General features: G+C 38.3%; 1 protein-coding gene across 1 annotated transcript; it reads left to right on the top strand.

Annotated features, from left to right (window-relative positions):
* Window positions 1-3,794: 3,794 nt before the first annotated feature.
* Window positions 3,795-5,030, top strand: LOC146916067 (uncharacterized). Its single transcript, XM_085721532.1, has 2 exons — window positions 3,795-3,924; window positions 3,988-5,030. Exons 1-2 carry the CDS (start codon window positions 3,795-3,797, stop codon window positions 5,028-5,030), a joined length of 1,173 nt encoding a protein of 390 aa, XP_085577658.1.
* The last annotated feature ends 14,166 nt before the right edge of the window (window positions 5,031-19,196 follow it).

The following is a 19,196-nucleotide window of genomic DNA, read 5'->3' as shown; positions in this document are numbered from 1 at the left end:
AATTTGGAATTTAACAAGGTGTTTTCCTCTTGTAGACCAGTGATGTTTGTTATAAGTTTCCTTTTTTTCCTGAGAAAAATCATTGATGATTGCCTTCTGTTTCTCTAGTTTAGAAGATAGAAGAGTTACCTCATTTTGAAGATCAGAGTTAGTTGACAAAAGTTTGTTCTTTTCAGCCTGTAGTTGAGCTATGATTCTCTTCTGCTCTCTTCCTTCCTTAATCACTTATAAACTTTTGGCATAAGGCTCTTTGTAGGTTTCAACTAATTATTCGTAAGTGACCCCTTCATCACTAGATTCTACATCAGACTCACATCTTCCTGTCAAAGCTGTTACATGATTGGAATTTTCAAAATTGTTTTTATTCCTTCTCTGAGACTCGTTGTTTCTGCTGATGTCGAGTGAGATGTTATGAACATTAGGTTTTGACTTTCTGTCCATCATCTCCAAGACTTTGTTTATTTCTCTACCAAGACGCCTAATTGCATCTAAAGTATTTTCATCAGTCTCCATTTCATATTGAACATCTTCCTCATTAGTGTTGGAAACGAACGCTATGTTTTTCTTCTTATTCTTTTCAGATCTATCATTGATAGCTAATTCAAAGGCTTGAAGTGACCCAATTAGTTCATCCACCTTCATGTTACTAATGTCGTGGTCTTCCTCAATGGCCGTGACTTTCATGTCAAATCTCTTAGGTAAAGATCGGAGGATTTTTCTAACGCGCTTTTCATCAGAAATTTTCTCTCCAAGTGAGTCAAACGAGTTAGCAATGTCAAGAATGTTGATGTAATAATCCTGTATGTTCTCATCCTCCATCATTTTTAGATTTTCAAACTTGGTAGTGAGAAGTTGAAGTCTTGAACTTTTCAGTTTAGATGTACCTTCATGAGCAGTTTTGAGAATTTCCCAAGCATCCTTAGCCACAGTGCATTGCTTGATCAGTCTGAACATACTCTTGTCCACTCCATGGAATAAAGCGTTCAATGCCTTGGAGTTTTCAAGAGCTAATTCATCTTTTTCCTTGGACCACTCTTCTTCTGGTTTTTGATCAGCTGTCTTGTTTCCATCTTTGTCAAGCACAACAGGATGTTTACAACCGTTCAGAACTGCTTTCCAGGTCTTACTATCTATTGATTTAAGGAAAGCACTTATGTGTGATTTCCAATAATCATATTTAGATCCATCCAACAAAGGTGGTCTGTTCACAAATCCTCCTTCCTTGTCCATAATGCCAAAAATTATCTTCTTTGGATCTCACCCTAAAACAGGCAGGGTGCTCGCTCTAATGCCAATTGAAATTCTAATGCACTTGTTTTAATTTGTTCTGTCAGATGTTTTAACGTTTGCAATGTTCCGTTCAATGTTCCAACATTATGAAGTAAACAGAAATAAAATCAACAAAAATAAATGACAGGAAAGTAAAGAACACAGTGAGTTTGTTGACGCAGTTCGGTGACAAACACACCTACTATGGGGCTACCAAGCCAGGAAGGAAATCCACTAGTGTAGTCCTTATTCAAAAGTTCTCAGCAAACTCCTCGTTTACATTTTATGACCTAGGACCTACCCATATAGACTTCAACCTAGGAACTCCTAGATTTGAGATCCCATCTCACTATCCTAATGGTCAGTCACAACCTCTATGACCTATCAGACCTAAACCAAAACACAAAGATAAAGTTACCTTCAAACACAAACAACTAACACCTTGTTTCACAACTTCAGTGTAGTACACAAGGGTATCAAAGCCACCCAAACAGTCCTAAACAAGTATCACAGACGATACAAGAAAGGCACACAACAAAGATTCTAAACTTGCATCAACATGATACAAGAGCATAATACATGTAGTCTCAAAACCCTAAAAATCTAAACTTTTTAGTATGACGGCTTGAATGAGCAATTAGGTCTTGAAGTCTTGTTTATATACTGAAGCAGCTTGGGCTAAATACTTAGTTGGGCTTCAAAACAAAGCATATCGGTTCAGCTAATCTGCAAAACAGAAATCAAAAACAAATATAGAAAGTCCTAAAATGTCGGAACATTTATAGGATCGTTCCAACCAATAACAAATATTTCCTAAAATATAAAATCTACTTTAGAAATATTCTACAGGTGATTCTGTATTGTTATGCGCGTTTCTTGGACAATAAGTTAAGGAAATATTGTTTCCTTAAACAATAAAGGGTGCGCGTACAAATAGGCATAAACCCAGGCACACTGAACCATGCCAGGATGTTGGAACATCGTATCCAACATCTTATAGAGATTCCTAACCACATGTTGGAACATTGGTTCCAACTTACATATCAAGAATTGATGATTTTTGACTGTTTGAGTGTAAATCATGAATTGGTTATTGATTGTTGTTGAAACGCATTTAAATCTACTTCATTAATGTTTGTTTATGTTTTTATGTTGGTGGAATTGAATTGGTGTGGTTGTTTATGAAGTTTGAGTGAAAAATGAGAAAATGGTGGTTTTTGGTGAAAATGAACGAGATGATGATTTTGAGGTGAATTAGTGTTATAATCTGATGTTTGTTGTTGATTTAAATGCCTTTTTATGTTTGTAAACTAGTGTATAAGTTTTGAGGTCGACTTTGGGGTCAAGGGGAGAAAAAAATAGGATTTTGGGATGAAAAATTGAGGGTTCTGTTGGGTATTTGTATGGGCTGCATTATTGCTAAAACAAATATCCTTGTTCTGTAAGTTGGAACCAATGTTCCAGCATGTGGTTAGGAAGCTCTGTGAGATGTTGGATACAATGTTCCAACATCCTGGCATGGTTCAGTGTGCCTGGGTTCTGCCTTATCTGTACGCGCGTAGTTTATCCATTAAGGAAACCATATTTCCTTTACTTACAGACCAAGTAACGCGCATATCTTATTAGAATCAGCTGTGGAAGTTTACTAAATTAGACATTTTATTTTAGGAAATATTTGTTACGATTTGGAATGTTTTAATATAGGTTCCGACATATTAGGACTTTCCAGATTTGTATCTGATTCTGTTTTACAGGTTTGCTGAACCGATCTGCAAGTTTACTGAAGCCCAATGATTATTTAGCCCAAGCTGCTTCAGTATAAAAGGAAGACTTGAAGACCTAATTAGTCATTCAAGCCGTCACGCTAAAAAGTTTAGATTTTTAGGGTTTGCGTTTTCATGTATTCTACTCTTGTATCGATTGTGATGCAGGTTTAGGATCTTTACTGTGTTCTTGCTAGTGTCGTGTTTAGATACTTGTTTAGGACTAGTTTTGTGAGTATTGATACTCTCGTGCATCAAACCAAAGTTGTGAAACAAGCTTTGGTTGTTTGTGTTGGAAGGTAACTTCTATCTTTTTGTGTTTGAGGTCTGATAGGTCACTGGGGCAGATCTAGGATAGTGACTGACCATTAGGATAGCGAGATGGGATCTGAGATCTAGGAGTTCCTAGGTTGAAGTCTAGACGGGTAGGTCCTAGGTCATATAGTGTAAACGAGGAGTTTGCTGAGAGCTATTGAATAAGGACTACACTAGTGGATTTCCTTCCTGCCTTGGTAGCCCCCAGATGTAAGCGTGTTGTGCTGAACTGGGTCAACAAACTTCCTGTGTTCTTTATTTTTCTGCACTTTATTTTCTTGTTTTATTTTCTGTTTATCGCATGATGTTGAAACATTAATCGGAACATCGTGAACGTTTAAACATCTGACAGAACTTTTAAAACAAGTGCGCTAGAATTACAATTGGCATCAGAACAGGCACCCTGCCTGTTTTAGGGTGAGCTCCAGGGAGTTTTATTCTAGCACTATGGACAAGGAAGGTGGATTTGTAAACAGGCCCCCTCTGTTGGATGGATCTAACTATGATTACTGGAAATCACGCATGAGTGCCTTTCTCAAATCTATTGACAGCAAAACATGGAAGGCAGTTCTGAGAGGTTGAGAACATCCTGTGCAACTTGATGCTGATGGCAATAGGACTGATGTGTTGAAACCTGAAGAAGAATGGACTGATGCTGAAGATGAATTGGCTCTTGGAAACTCAAAGGCATTGAATGCTCTGTTCAATGGTGTTGACAAGAATATGTTTAGATTGATCAAGCAATGTACTGTGGCTAAGGATGCTTGGGAGATTCTCAAAACTGCTCATGAAGGGACTACTAAGGTAAAAAGTGCAAAATTCCAACTCCTTACTACAAAGTTTGAGAATTTAAGAATGTTGGAGGATGAAAGTATTCAGGATTATCATCTGAATATCCTTGATATTGCTAACTCTTTTGAGTCTCTTGGAGAGAAAATTTCTGATGAAAAACTAGTCAGAAAACTCAGATCTCTACCTAAGAGGTTTGACATGAAAGTTACAGCTATTGAAGAAGCTCAGGACATTTCAAGCTTGAAGGTTGATGAATTGATAGGGTCCTTGCAGAATTTTGAAATGACTGTCAACAGCAAAACTGATAAGAAAGGTAAGGGGATCGCTTTTGCTTCTTGTGTAGAATATGATGAGTCACAAGCAAAGCAAGAAGATGATGAAGACATGGCAGATTCACTGGCACTTCTTGGGAAACAGTTCAAGAAGATTTTAAGAAGAATTGATAGAAGGTCCAGGCCAAATGATCAGAATATCCGCCCCAACATTGACGATCAGTCTAGCAAAAAGAAGGTGGCAAGACCTGATGGAGGAGTAGACTCTCACTACAAAGGAGTTCAATGTTATGAATGTGGAGGGTATGGACATATCAAGACAGAATGTGCCACATTTCTAAAGAAGCAGAAGAAGAGCTTGACTGCCTCCTGGTCTGATGATGATGAATTTGAAGAAGATGGAGAAAAAGAATCTGCTAAGCACATAGCAGCCTTGACTAGCAAGATTGTTCCTGATGTTGACTCATGTGTAGAAGACTTGGGTGTTGCTGAACTCATTGCATCTTACAAATGTCTTGCTGAAAGAAACTACAACGCATGCAGACAACTTGAAGAGCAGAAAAATATCACCAGTAAATTGGAGAATGATAGGATCAGTCATCAAGCCAAAATCTCATAATTAAATCACAAGGTAACTCTGTTGAACTCACATCTCAGTCAAGCTATGAATCAGGTAAAAAGGGAAACTGGTAAAACAGCTCCAACTGTTGGTGAATGTGTGTTGCCTCATATTGGAAAAGGTGTAGCACCAAGGGGTGTAAACTCTGAGGGAAATAACTGTTTCAGGGCACCACAAGAAATTGGTCTGACAGGTAACCTAACTGGTATGTCAAACATGATGTTGGAACATCTAATCACCTTCAATAAATAAAATAGGTCACATCCTGATGAAATGTATGATAAGAATGTTAATCAGTTCTTCTGCATTCATAAGGAACAATCAAGTAGTATTGTAACTAAAAACCTGAAAGACAGGCTACCTGTTGATTTGAATGATAAACCTGAAATCTGTCCACTTAAGGAGTTGAACAACTTTGTGCACATGGTTCCACATTCATTAAGACACACTAATCCGGTTCTTCAGCCTCAAACCCACATAAACATGCCAACAACACACAGAAACTCCTTCCCTATTTCTACCCTTTCTCTCAATCCTCCCAAGTTCAAATACATACAACCTTTTGTACCTTACCCTTTTCTAACAGCTCATCCTTACATTCTCACCAATCAGAACCAACAGGTTCAAACCAGCAAAAACTCAGACCCTGTTCTCAAACAAGCCATGGCCACTGAACACCAAGAAACCAACACTTCAGTTCCCTTGATGGTCGAACCAATCACTACTGTTCTGCCCAGAAAGGTTAAAAGGAAATCACCCACTAACTCCAGTCCAAAGAAGAAGAAACGTGATAAATCTGATGTGGGAACACATGTGACAACCTTATGTATGGTTGACCAAGCAACTCCATGTGTTACTACTGCAGTCAAACCTAATATTGAGACTTGTGTGAAGGATGCTAACAGTATTGATGCTAAAGGATTCCTCAAAACTACTTCCTCTTCTGAGAATGATGAAGAACATGGAGACATGAATGTGGAGGGCAATGATGAAACATCCTTGAGTAAATTTGATAACCATGAGTCTATTGCTATCACTGTTGAAAATAAGAATTCTGGTTCTGAGACCACTTCAGCAGAGAAAGAGAATTATGATAGGGTGATTGTTATTGTCCACTCCAAAGGAAATGTGGAATCTGGGTGTAAGACAAATGGAGGCCTTGATAATAATGAGTCAAATCAGGAGACTAACTCAGACAAGAGAATTCCTTCTGAACTTCCTGCTAACAAAACTTCTCCTGAGAAAAAGGAACATATCAGGATTGAAGTTGGTCCAGAGAAAGATATATGTGCAAATAAGGTCAAAAGGGACCTGGTGAGCATTCATGACAAAGTATCTGGTGACATTTCAACTCCAGAGAGAGAAGTTGAATGTATAGGCAAAAGACTTAGGAGTAACAAAAGGAAGGTAAAAGTAAAATCTATTAACAGAAGAACAAGGAGGAAGAAGGTGGGTTCTTCAGATGAGTTTGACTACTATGTTGAAGAAGATGTGTCAAACATTAACGTATCTACTTCAAATATGGTTGCTGAGAGGAAAGTTGTGAAGACTGTTTCAAATGTACCTATTGATAAGGTATCATTTCACTTTCCTGAAAATGCACTAATATGGAAGTACATACTTCACAGAAGGTTGGCTGTGGAGAAAGAACTAGGCAAGGAAGCTATGGAATTGGAACAAGTAATTAGCATGATCAAAGAAGCAGGGCTCCTGAAAACTGTTTGCAATATTGGTAATTGCTATGAAAAACTAGTAAGAGAATTCTTGGTAAATATGCCTAGAGACTGTGATAATTTTCTGAGTTAGGAGTATCAGAAGGTGTATGTTAGGGGTGAATGTGTCAACTTCTCTCCTGATATCATCAATAGATTTCTGGGGATAGAAAAGGTTAATGATGCTGAGCTGAAAGTAACTAATAATCAAATGTGTAGAGAAATCACTGCTGATCGTATAAGAATTTGGCCTAAAAAGGGAGAAATTTCCTCTGGAAAGCTGTCAGTTAAATATGCTATTCTCAATCAAATAGCTGCATCCAACTGGGTTCCAACAAAGCATACCTCTGATATTGCTATAAGTTTGGGAAAATTTATCTTCTATGTAGGCACTAAGACTAAAATGAACTTTGGACAGTACATCTTTGAACAAACTGTCAAGCATGCTAAAACTGATGCTGTAAGGTGTCCCATTTCTTTTCCTACTTTGCCGGGTGGCGTTATGTTAAAACAACATCCAGGACTTATAACTGCAGCTGATGTTCCAGAAAAGAGGGAACAACCTCTTACCTTGCACCTCGAATGTGTCGGTACTGATCATGTTTCAGACCTTGTTGGAACATCTGGAAGTACACCTACTATGACAAAGCAAGAGATTATAGCGGCACTTAAAGACACTTGTGTCGTGATGGATAAAAGAAAAGCTCAGTTTGAACTGATGATTCACTCCTTGGAAGGAGAAGGAGTATATAAAGCAGAAAATGATAATGAGGACATCAAGGGGGTTCTGATAGCAGTTCTGGAACTGCTGAATGATGTTTTTATTTTGTCGGCTATGCCCTGAAATTTTGTGCACCTGTATGTGTGCCTATTTTGATGTGTAATATCCTAATCTTCTTCTGGTCTCCGGCTTTATCATGTTTTGTTTGGCATATTTTGTGGCTAAAAAGGGGGAGAAAAATTGATGTTTCTCTGCTTATACTCCCCTTCTGTATATGTGCTCTGCATGTATTTATAATATGCCTATTTTTGTATGCCTGATTGCTTATTATTCATATTATATGTTGTTGCATTTTTGTTGCAACTATTTCAGGCTTGTGTGTAGATGTTGGCTTTCATGTTGCAACATCTTGATGGTTTGATAGGTCTTCATGTTATTCTGAGAATCTGTTCTCAGTCATTTTTGTTTGTACATGTTCCTTGCTGGAATTCTCTGATATGTTGGAACATGTCTATGAAGACTGATGTAGATGTTAGCACTTGTGCTAAAACATCTCTATGCTTCTGCGAACTCTGGCTTTCTCAGATGCAGTACATGTTCCCTGCAAATGATCTATCCTAGGTTGGAACATGTCTTTGAGACTCTGTGGAGATGTTGGCACTCAAGCTGCAACATCTTGGTGTAATCCTGAGAGTTTATTTTTCTTAGGATTCTTAGTGTACAGGTTCGCTACTACTGTCTTATATTATGGAATCTGTCTGAATGACTTCTTAAAGTCAAAGTTGATGTGTGTGACCTTTGATAGGTCTGCTAGCATGTATCTGCTGATAAGCTTGCTAGCTTGTGAATATTCCTAGAATGTCTATGCCCAGATCCTGAACTTTATTTGTCTATGCATTAGGAGCTTTTATACGTCCATATTTTCTATATGCATGTATTCAGGGGGAGTATTGGAATATTCCTGTAAGTAGTCACTCATGAGATCTTATATTCAGGGGGAGTGCTACTTCTATGTGTGCTTGTGCCAAGCCCAAGCTGGTTGAAGGATGTTGAGTCAAAGGTTTAAGCATCTGCATCTATCACTTGTAAGTTTGGGAACTTGTGTTTCCTGACTTCTTTATGCTATTGGTGATAGTTCTCTGAAGGCATCCAAGTCTGTCACATATAAGTATAGGAATCTAGGTTTCTGTGCTTCTATGGTTGGTGGGTGACAGTACTCTGTAGGTCTGGGAAATTTATTTTTTCCCTTGCCTCTATGTGAGGCAGGTTCTCCTGTCTGATGTGCTGAAGGATGTTGGAACATCCTATGTCTGTAGCATTGGAACTTATGTTTCCTCTGCTCTTGAGAGAAAGTGCTTCTCTCCAATTCTGTGTTGGAAGTTATCTTCCTTGACTGTAGCTTTGGAATTTATTTTTCCTCTGCTCTTGAGAGAAATTGGTTCTCTTTTCATCATCTGTACAAGAACTTAGGTTCCCTAGATGTAGCTCAGGAATTTGTTTTTCCTTAGCTCTTAAGACTGTGCTACTGATCTGATCCGCTGCTGCATGTCTCTGATCCAGTGTAATACCTCTGCCAGCTTAAGCTGTGATTGAAGATCTGTGAGGTATTCTATGTATGCACACTTTTGCTTTCTCTAGAGTGATACTATCTGCTACTTCTACTTTTTGAATATGTGTTTGTGATGACTTGAGGAAGTGTATCTATGGTGTCTCTTTGGATTCTGTGTGCTAGCTGTTTCTTCATAGGTGTGTGCTCATGCTTTTGGAGGAATGATATTTTTATGTATCCCTCAGTTTCATAAGAATTGGGCTTAATTTGTTTTAGCCAAAAATTTGCCAAAGGGGGAGATTGTTGGGTATTTGTATTAGCTGCATTATTGCTAAAAAAAATATCCTTGTTCTGTAAGTTGGAACCAATGTTCCAGCATGTGGTTAGGCAGCTCTGTGAGATGTTGGATACAATGTTCCAACATCCTGGCATGGTTCAGTGTGCCTGGGTTCTGCCTTATCTGTACGCGCGTAGTTTATCCATTAAGGAAACCATATTTCCTTTACTTACTGACCAAGTAACGCACATATCTTATTAGAATCAGCTGTGGAATTTTACTAAAATAGACATTTTATTTTAGGAAATATTTGTTACGATTTGGAATGTTTTAATATAGGTTCCGACATATTAGGACTTTCCAGATTTGTATCTGATTCTGTTTTGCAGGTTTGCTGAACCGATCTGCAAGTTTACTAAAGCCCAATGATTATTTAGCCCAAGCTGCTTAAGTATAAAAGGAAGACTTGAACACCTAATTAGTCATTCAAGCTGTCACGCTAAAAAGTTTAGATTTTTAGGGTTTGAGTCTTCATGTATTCTACTCTTGTATCGATTGTGATGCAGGTTTAGGATCTTTACTGTGTTCTTGCTAGTGTCGTGTTTAGATACTTGTTTAGGACTAGTTTTGTGAGTATTGATACTCTTGTGCATCAAACCGAAGTTGTGAAACAAGGTTTGGTTGTTTGTGTTGGAAGGTAACTTCTATCTTTTTGTGTTTGAGGTCTGATAGGTCACTGGGGCAGTGACTGACCATTAGGATAGTGAGATGGGATCTCAGATCTAGGAGTTCCTAGGTTGAAGTCTAGACGGGTAGGTCCTAGGTCATATAGTGTAAACGAGGAGTTTGCTGAGAGCTATTGAATAAGCACTACACTAGTGGATTTCCTTCCTGGCTTGGTAGCCCCCAGATGTAAGCGTGTTGTGCTGAACTGGGTCAACAAACTTCCTATGTTCTTTATTTTTCTGCACTTTATTTTCTTGTTTTATTTTCTGTTTATCGCATGATGTTGAAACATTAATCTGAACATCGCGAACGTTTAAACATCTGACAGAACTTTTAAAACAAGTGCGCTAGAATTACAGGTTCCCGAGAGGAAACCCAAGAACAGGGCTGCCTGTTCTGGTGCAGCTCGCCTGGCGAGCCCAGGGCGAGTTTCCCAGTCCAGCATCCACGTTTTTGGTTCATTCCAGGCATCTGGGGTCGATCCGGGCGGTTCCAGACTAATTCTTTTGATGTAATTAAATGGATTTGAACTTTCTAAACCTTTGGAAACATCAATTGAGTTAGATTGAACATGGTTTTGTAAATCGTGTCATAAATTTTTGAAAATGGTTCAAGAACATGAAATTTCCCAAAACTCGTTTTCTCAAGGGAAAAGGGTAGGACTAGGGTTGTCTACCATTGTTATGATTTATAAAAAAAAATTAGGTTGGGAATCATGAACTTTAACTTGGTTTTGCTTGGAAAACTTAGATTCTTTGATAAACGGCAAAACGATACGAACTTTGTGAGAATTTGGAATTGAGGTGAATTGGCTTATGAAACGTATAAATATACTCTACTACACTCATATGTGACTTGTGTGGATAATTGGTTGAGGCATTCAAACTTGTTTGACTTATTTTGTTGAATAACTTGGAAAATGATAAAACGATACAAACTTAGGTAAAATTTGGAATTTGTCGGAATTAGCTTATGAAACGTACATATGCTACTTCAGTCATATGTGATTTGCGTGTATGCTCGGTTGAGGCATTTGAATTTGTTTACTTTGGTTTTGGGGAATTCATCGGAAAATGCTAATTTTCATAAACTTAGACGAACTTCAAACTACTATTTTATGGTCGGATAGTAGGAAACTTTGAATTCATGTTAGTATGATTTAATGTGAATGAATTGTTGAGGATTGGGTGTTTAGATTGATGAATGTCAAGATGCGGCTAAATGTCCGTCTTTATGCGAAATGTGAATTTAGAGCCTTATTGTTTCTTTGAGGTGTTGAATGTTGTTGGTGATTATGATGTTGATTCTTTCGGTGATCATGACTTGATGATGACTTGTTGATTGTATGGATGTAAGTATTTGATAGTGCAATTTTTGGTGAAGAACATAAATAAGGGTTGATTATTATGTTAAAGTATGTGAAGTTGAATAGTGCATTGTTGAGTCCTTACTCGAAGTCCATACATTCATTGTCATAAGTGTCGATTCGAAGTATGTAAATATGCGGGTTGAAAATGCCGGTTGACTATTTCATAACTTCTACAAGATGGGTAGACAGTGTGCGTGATTAGTCGCTTTCTCTTGGTGAGTATGCTTGGAGGATAGCTTTGGCGGAGCTACCTCATTTACCGCTTTGATGTCGTAGTTCCTAGGGCTCTAATTAAGGGTTGGTCTTAGATGTTTATTTATTATATGTCTATTGGAGATTTTTGAGACTATGTAGTGATATGAGTTGTATGATGACATGGCTACTTGGTGACTTACTATATTATGGCTGACTATTGTGGTGATTACTTTTATTTGATGAAGAGATGTTATTATTATTATTCCGCGTGATTATCGCCTTAAGGGTTTAGGGTGTTACACGTTGCACCGAACCAGCAGCCTTAGCAGAAAATACCCATCCTGACCTAACTCCAGCAAACCCTCACTCCACCACAAACAACCATGACAAACACATAAAACCTACCTCCATGACCCAAAAAGAAAAATATTATTCCCTACTCAAAATCAAAACATAAAACGGAGGAACAAAAAGTACTATGGAGAGAGAACAAGGAACTTTTTCTTGCAACCATGCTAGAGGAAACAAAGAACTACATGGAAAGACATGGTTGTTATACCCTAATTTTGGACCTAAAAATACTAACTTCATTCTTTTCTTACATTTCAAGACATTTGATTTGTCTCTGATCAATTACATCTCTCTCTGTGTTTTATTTCATTGTTATTTGCAAAATTCACATAAAAGGGCATTTCAGTCATTTCCTATGTTAAAATTTCTTTCAGTCTTTTAAAATTGTTTGAGTCCTTTCAAATAGTTTGAATAAGTCCTCATTTCAATTCTATGTCAAAATCCATTTCAAAAATTGCATTTGAAGTCATTTTGAGTCAGTTTAGCCCCTAGGGGCATTTTAGTCTTTTCGTGTGTTAAAACCCTGTTTAAATCCTAAAAATTGTCTCTGAGTCTTTTAATTTTGCCTGTATAAGCTCTTGCTTCAATTCCCTGTTAAAAATCCATTTTAAAATTGCATCTGAGTCGTTTTTAGTCGTTTTAGTCCCTAGGGGCATTTTGGTCTTTTCACACGAAATTTCGGCAGAGAGAGGTTACTTTAAAGTACCTCATTTAAGTAGTTGGTTCGTTTTAGTCCATTTTGTGTTTTTTATTGGTTTCACTTTACGTTTATTCCAAATTACTTTTTTTAATTCAAATTTTATTAATTTTTTGCACCTTAGTCCTTTTTTCTTTTTTTATTTGCATTTTGGTCCTTCAAGTCAAACTTTTACTTTCTAGTTTCTTTTTGGTCAATTGCATTTCAGTCCTTTTTTTTTTGTAAAATTGCAAAATAATCCTATTTTTGTCCAAGTTTATTTTTCAGTCCTTTTCATCACTCTTGCAGATAGGTCCTTGTATTTTTTAATTTTGCAGAAAGACCCTTTCATCAATTTCCAGCAAGGCCGAATTCACACAAGTCCAACACAGGTGTCACAAGATTATTGGTCCAGAGTATCACACTTGGCCTATAAATAGAGGCCACATCATTCAATGCAGAGGGATCACCATTCAGAGACTGCCAACTCAATAAACACGTTCTCATTCATCCCCAAAACCCTAGCCACCATAACAGAATACCACCACCGTAACAGAATACCACCACCGTAACAGAATTAAAAAAAAACACCACAACAGAATCATAAACCACCATAACAAGCTCTCAAATCAGCACCATTTCATATCAATTCAGCACAAAATCAATATCAAATTCATCACACGAAGCAAAAAAATCCAACAGATTGTGCGAAATCAATTCGAATTGACACGAATTCTCAGAGATTCATCAAGAATCTTCATCATTGAACTCGTACCTTCGCAATTCTAGCACAAGTGCGATCACGAAGGATTTTTGGGAAGAGAAGAAGAAAGATCAAAGAGAATTTGAACCAGTGAAGAGGACGAGGATGAAGAACTGATTTATTTTCAGTTTCTGTGCAAAATCTTACCAGAAGCATCAAGAACACATCCAGGATCCAAGTTTTCCGAAGAATCCAGTTCGAATCTCCAATCAAGTTCAGGTAAACACATAAGAACCCCCTCGTTTTCACGTATGATCATCATCGAAGGTTCGTAGTGAGAAATAAACGGTGAATCAAAGTGAAAGCTTCGAAAACATTCGAAAAATTCCAAATCCGAACCCTAAAAATGTAATTCATGAAAATTCACCGTTTATTTTTCGAATCAAAGCTTAAATTCGTCATCAGTGAAGAAGATTGAGTAGATTAGGGTTTAGTTTCAAGAAGATTAGGAAAAAATTTCGAAACCCTAAAACCGAGTAGTTCAAGTGCAGATCTGCTCTGATCTAAGCCTCTTTTCAAGAAAAGAGTTTCGAAGTCATAAAGAGAAGAAAGAGAGCTTTAAGAATATGTGTATGGCTTTTAGATCGGAGCAGATTGAAACTCCGACGCGGCGGCGCCACCACTGGCCACCACGTCGGGGAAAGGAAGAAGATGAAGATCATCAAGTGAGAGATGAGAGCTTCTCTCTCTAAGGTTTAACCTAGAGAGAGAAATGAGTGAGGAGAATGAGGTCTGGACCGGTCCTGGTGCTTTTAAAAGGACGTGAATCAGACCGGTTCAACTGAACCAGTCTGGTTCACTCCTGGACCGCTAGCTAGCCACCGTTTGATCTAGGGTTTAGGATCCTGGATCAATCCAACGTCCCTGATACGTTTGGATAGTCCAGGATCCGTTTTCTCCTTGGGCCTGGGTCTTTGTTCTCGTTTTCTTTGATTTGTTGCTATTTTGTATGCTGTTTTTTGCTATTTGCACCCTTACCTATCCAAAACTCTTCATAAAAATTCCTAAAAAATTCCTATGTGTTTTTGATCTTTTTCTTGATACTTTTGTGATGTTGTAATGTGTTAAATCTTGATAAAAAATATGTGTGGGGTTTTCTTATTAATTGTTACTATTTTAGTGGGAATTTGTGAAGTTTTACATGTTCTTGAGCTATAAAAAACCTTTTTAAAATTCTAGAGAAATTCATGCATGTTTCTTGTTATTTTTGTGATATTTCTATGCATTTTGTTCACTAAAAATCATGTCAAAAAACATTAATACATTTTCTTGCATTATTTCTTGATTTTATATGAAAAACCCTCAAAAATTGCTCAAATTCCATTCTATGCTCTTGATGACTATTTGGTGTGCATGTTATATGATTCTATGAATGTCTAGCTACTGTTTGTACATAATTGTGGGGCTTGTGTGTGAATCTTGGTTAGTTGCTTGTTTTACAAGTTACATTTGGGCATAAATAATGCATATATGTCTAAATTCACCTTAAAAATGTCAAGTACATCATATTGCCCTAATCCTCACTTTAGGACTTGATCCTAAGCCTTTGAAAAATGTATGAGAATGTGAGGGTTTTAGGCAATAGGATTCTTACATTGTGTGGGTGAATTTTAGTCATATCTTGCATTTGTTTTGACTTTATTTTCCATACTTTTGCTATAGTATTCCTTGCCTTATTTCCCTTTATATTATCATGTGCTACTAACCATCTTCTTGTGTTTCATGTCTCATACATTCCATAAGCACATGCCATCATTCAACCTTAACTCCATCTCTTGCACTTTAATTCCTATGCTAAGACTTAGAAATTTTGCAATTTCCTTTATGTCTAAATTCTTGCAAGACCATAGCATGTATCTAGGGCATGATGTAATAAGGACAATGGACTCTAATGATGTACACCGACACAAGCACCGACACATGCACACACATCACTTTAGGTATATGGCTAGGATATGCATGTTTAGATGTATGTTTAGGATTGTATGTTTAGATGAATGCATAGGCTTTACACTTAGAAAAAACATTTTCCAAAAAATGTGAAAAACATCACTCAAATCTTTTTTTTCATAATAAACCTTGGGATCAAAATCCCATTGATTTTCCTTTCATTTTCTTAATCAAAATTTTAATGAATTTTAATCATACTTAGACCTTTTTGCAAAATAATTAATTCCACCTCACCTTTTTTTACAATCTCATGCCTTTAAGGCCTCTCAATCTCCATTCTTAGAAATTCCAATTTTCAAACTTAAAATCGACCAACAAAAACAAAAACATTTTTGGAAGAGAACTACGGTGGATTTGATCCCTTAAACGGGTACGTAGGCAAGGAATCAAAATTCCTTCAATTCAAATAAAATAAAAATTCAAACACATTCTTCTCCCTCCAATTCTTCACTTAGAATACTTTTAGGCTTAATATCATCTTTTCAAATAGCATTTAAAAATAAAGCGCGCGCGTAGAAAGTAAAGACGGTTCCTATAGGATACTATAGTCGTTATGGGTGCCTAACACCTTCCCGTAGCGAAAACAACTCCCGGACCTCGATTCTCAAGGGTTTTGCTTACTTTTTCCCTTCCCAAGAAAAAATAAGATATCATCGGTTAAAAAGGTCCAAACGTAATCAATGTTTGACACCCGAAAACCAAGATAAAACAGCTGGCGACTTCACTGGGGAGATTTGAGAGTTACGCCTAGTCTTTATTTCCACGCTTGCGCTTTGTTTTTACTTGTTTCTTTTACTTGTTTTCCTATGTGAATAAATGTTTAAATTCTTGCAAACGTGTGGGGTGAGAATATCAAAAGTCCTGCACCCGGGTTGAGTGAACTTAGGATTTAGGAGGGATATAATCGACAATTCATTCCGGGGGTTGCCTCGTGTTTTGGATTATGCGATCAATCCCACATAGCTAAGGCATTTTGGGGGTGATGTTGTCGGCGCGTGTTGTCGCGTTTAGGCACTTTACTTCTAATTGTTCTATGACGCTATGAACCGTAGATAACCAAACCCATCCATGGCCATTTTCTAGGACGTAGTGCGGAGGCTAAACCGAGTGTTATCTCGAGTTTTAGTCGTCACGCTATACTACACTCAAGTTAGACCTTCCTACGGATAATCATGGAGCGAGTGTTGTCTCGTGACACCGTGATATACGTCGGAGAGGTTGCAACTTGGGAACCTTTTTAGAACCCGGTTACTATTATCCTAAAGCCTTAGATTCACCGGACACCGTGTCCACCCATGACTCCTCGACTTTGAACTTCAACCCACCATGTTTTCTCCGAACTTGAACATAATCATGCATTCATGCATACATGCATAAACTTTTTCCATGCATTGTTATCAAAGGGCTTAGACAAGTTGAATTTGTAAACATTGTAGGAATGGGGAAGACTAAGTCCTACAAGTTCAAGGAAGTGGATTTGGCTAGTTTGAGAGATTTGACACTCAAGATTGAGGATCCGACTGGTTTCCGACATCGTTACGGGACTTTACTTACTATTCTCCAGACTAATGTGGATGAGAAACTTGTGCACACTCTAGTGCGATTCTATGATCGAGACTATCGGTGCTTTACTTTTCCGGACTTTCAGTTGGTGCCTACTCTAGAGGCTTATTCCTCCTTGATGGGTCTATCTATTGCTAAGGGGGTACCTTTCTCAGGACCTGAAAATCCTCCTACTCCATTGGTTATTGCTAAAGATCTCTATCTCAAGACCACCGATGTCTCCAAGAATCTTGTCACTAAGGCTCGCATCCGAGGGTTCACTTCAAAGTATCTACTTGAGAAAGCCAACCTTAATACCACTTGTCAGGAAACTCTCGAGGCTATTCTTGCACTTCTCATCTATGGGCTTATTCTCTTTCCAAATCTTGATGACTTCATGGACATGAATGCTATTATGATCTTCCATTCCAAGAATCTGGTTCCTACCTTGCTAGCTGACACATACCATGCTATTCACGATCGTTCCGGCAAGGGTCGTGGATACATTCTTTGTTGTGTGCCTCTCCTCTATAGGTGGTTTATTTCGCACCTTCCGAAGTCTTTCCACGACAATCCGGAGAATTGGTCTATTTCACAGAGGATTATGGCTCTCACTCCTAATGAAGTGGTTTGGCTCACTCCAGCTTCTAGAGTTAAGGAAACTATCTTTGGTGGTGGAAAGTTTCTTAATGTACCTCTTCTTGGTACCCGGGGTGGAATCAACTATAACCCGAAGCTCGCCTTGCGACAATTTGGTTTCCCGATGAAAGAAAAGCCCATCAATCTTGCTACAGCTCCTTACTTCTTTCACTACTCCAATGCACCCACAGGAATAAGAGAGGATTTCATGGAAGCTTGGTCTAAACTCCGAAAGAAAGAGGTGAAGCATATGGGTATAAGGTCCAGTGTTGCTCATGAGGCCTATACACAGTGGGTGATAAACCAAGCTGAGGAGATTGGTATGCCTTACCCCTCTATGAGATATGTGTCTGTATCTATTCCTACCATGCCTTTGCCTCTACTCCCACCTACCCAGGAGATGTATCAGGAGCATCTAGCTATGGAAAGTCGGGAGAAGCATCAATGGAGGGCTAGATACTATGAGGCTGAGAACTTGATTATGACTTTGGATGGAAAGGATGAGCAGAAGACGCATGAGGTCTTGACACTGAAGAAAGAGTTAGCTAAGGCTAGGAGAGAGATTGAAGAGAAAGATAGGTTGCTTATGAGAGACTCTAAGAGGGCTAGGGGGGCCCGTGACTTCTATGCACGATACTGCAGCTATGAGTCTGAGTCTGAGGATGATGCTTCCACTTCCTATGCTTGAGGATTTCCTTTTTCCTGTTGTTATTTCCATTTGTTTATGTTGTTTTACATTTCAAAGTCTATCCCTTGGCTTAGCATTTCAAAGGGAATCGTCTTGTAAAACTATATGTTGGTTGTTTGTTTCCCGTTAATGGTTGTTTAGTAATGCTTACAAACTTCTAATTTGTCTAAAACCCTTCGATAACACAAAAAGAATCTTTTTGCATATGCATTTACACATTTCATGCATCATATGCATTCATTGGTCACAAAAAGCTTCTCTCGTGCTCATTGCCTCCTGGTTTTGTCCGCCGCAGTCTGAAAAGTGGCTCGTGTTCGCAAGGTTTACCAACCAGATAGAGTTCATCAAACAAGATTTCACAAGAGAAGAATCATGGCTAACTTTGAAGAAGAAAATGCTCAGCTCTGTGCCGAATTGGCTGCTATGAAAGAAGACTTGGCTAAGGCTCATGACACTATGTCTGCTCTGATGGCTGCACAAGAACAACCAGCCACATCTGTTCCAGCTTCTATTGAAGCAATTCCATCTATCCCACTGTCTACTGTGGCTACCGATGCTCGTTTTGTTATGCCCAATGGGCGTCCTTATGGACTCTCGGCTTACTATTCTCCTAATACTGCTGCTGGTATCTCTGGTTTTGCTGGTCAAGGAAAGATTCCCATATCCACTGCTATGCCTCCAGTGACCACCGTTGTTACCGATCCTATTGTCCACACTATGCAACAGGTGATTGATGTCGATACTCCGCGTGGACAAGACCCCGTAATGGAAGCTATGAAACGACAGTTAAGAGAGTTGGCTGGAGAACTCCGTGAGGTCAAAGCTAGCCGAGGAAACAATGTCTCTGCTAAGGCTCGTGATCTATGCTTGGTATCCTGATTTGAGATTCCTAAGAAGTTTAAGTTGCCAGATTTTGACAAATACAATGGATCTTCCTGTCCACATAGTCATGTCATTCGGTACGTCCGAAAGATGGCCAATTATGCAGATAATGATGCACTGATGATA

The sequence above is a fragment of the Medicago sativa genome, chromosome 6, assembly GCF_051527215.1.
Source record: "Medicago sativa cultivar Bolivia chromosome 6, Bolivia_mono, whole genome shotgun sequence".
NCBI classification, from domain to species: Eukaryota; Viridiplantae; Streptophyta; class Magnoliopsida; order Fabales; family Fabaceae; genus Medicago; species Medicago sativa.
This window is presented reverse-complemented; position numbering and strand designations above follow the sequence as displayed.

Bases quoted from the DNA above. Each gene is read 5' to 3' on its own strand.
- LOC146916067 (XM_085721532.1), top strand. From the start codon at position 3,795: ATGGACAAGGAAGGTGGATTTGTAAACAGGCCCCCTCTGTTGGATGGA. The intron at 3,925-3,987 runs GTTGAGAACATC...TGAAACCTGAAG, and splicing joins ATGGAAGGCAGTTCTGAGAG to AAGAATGGACTGATGCTGAA.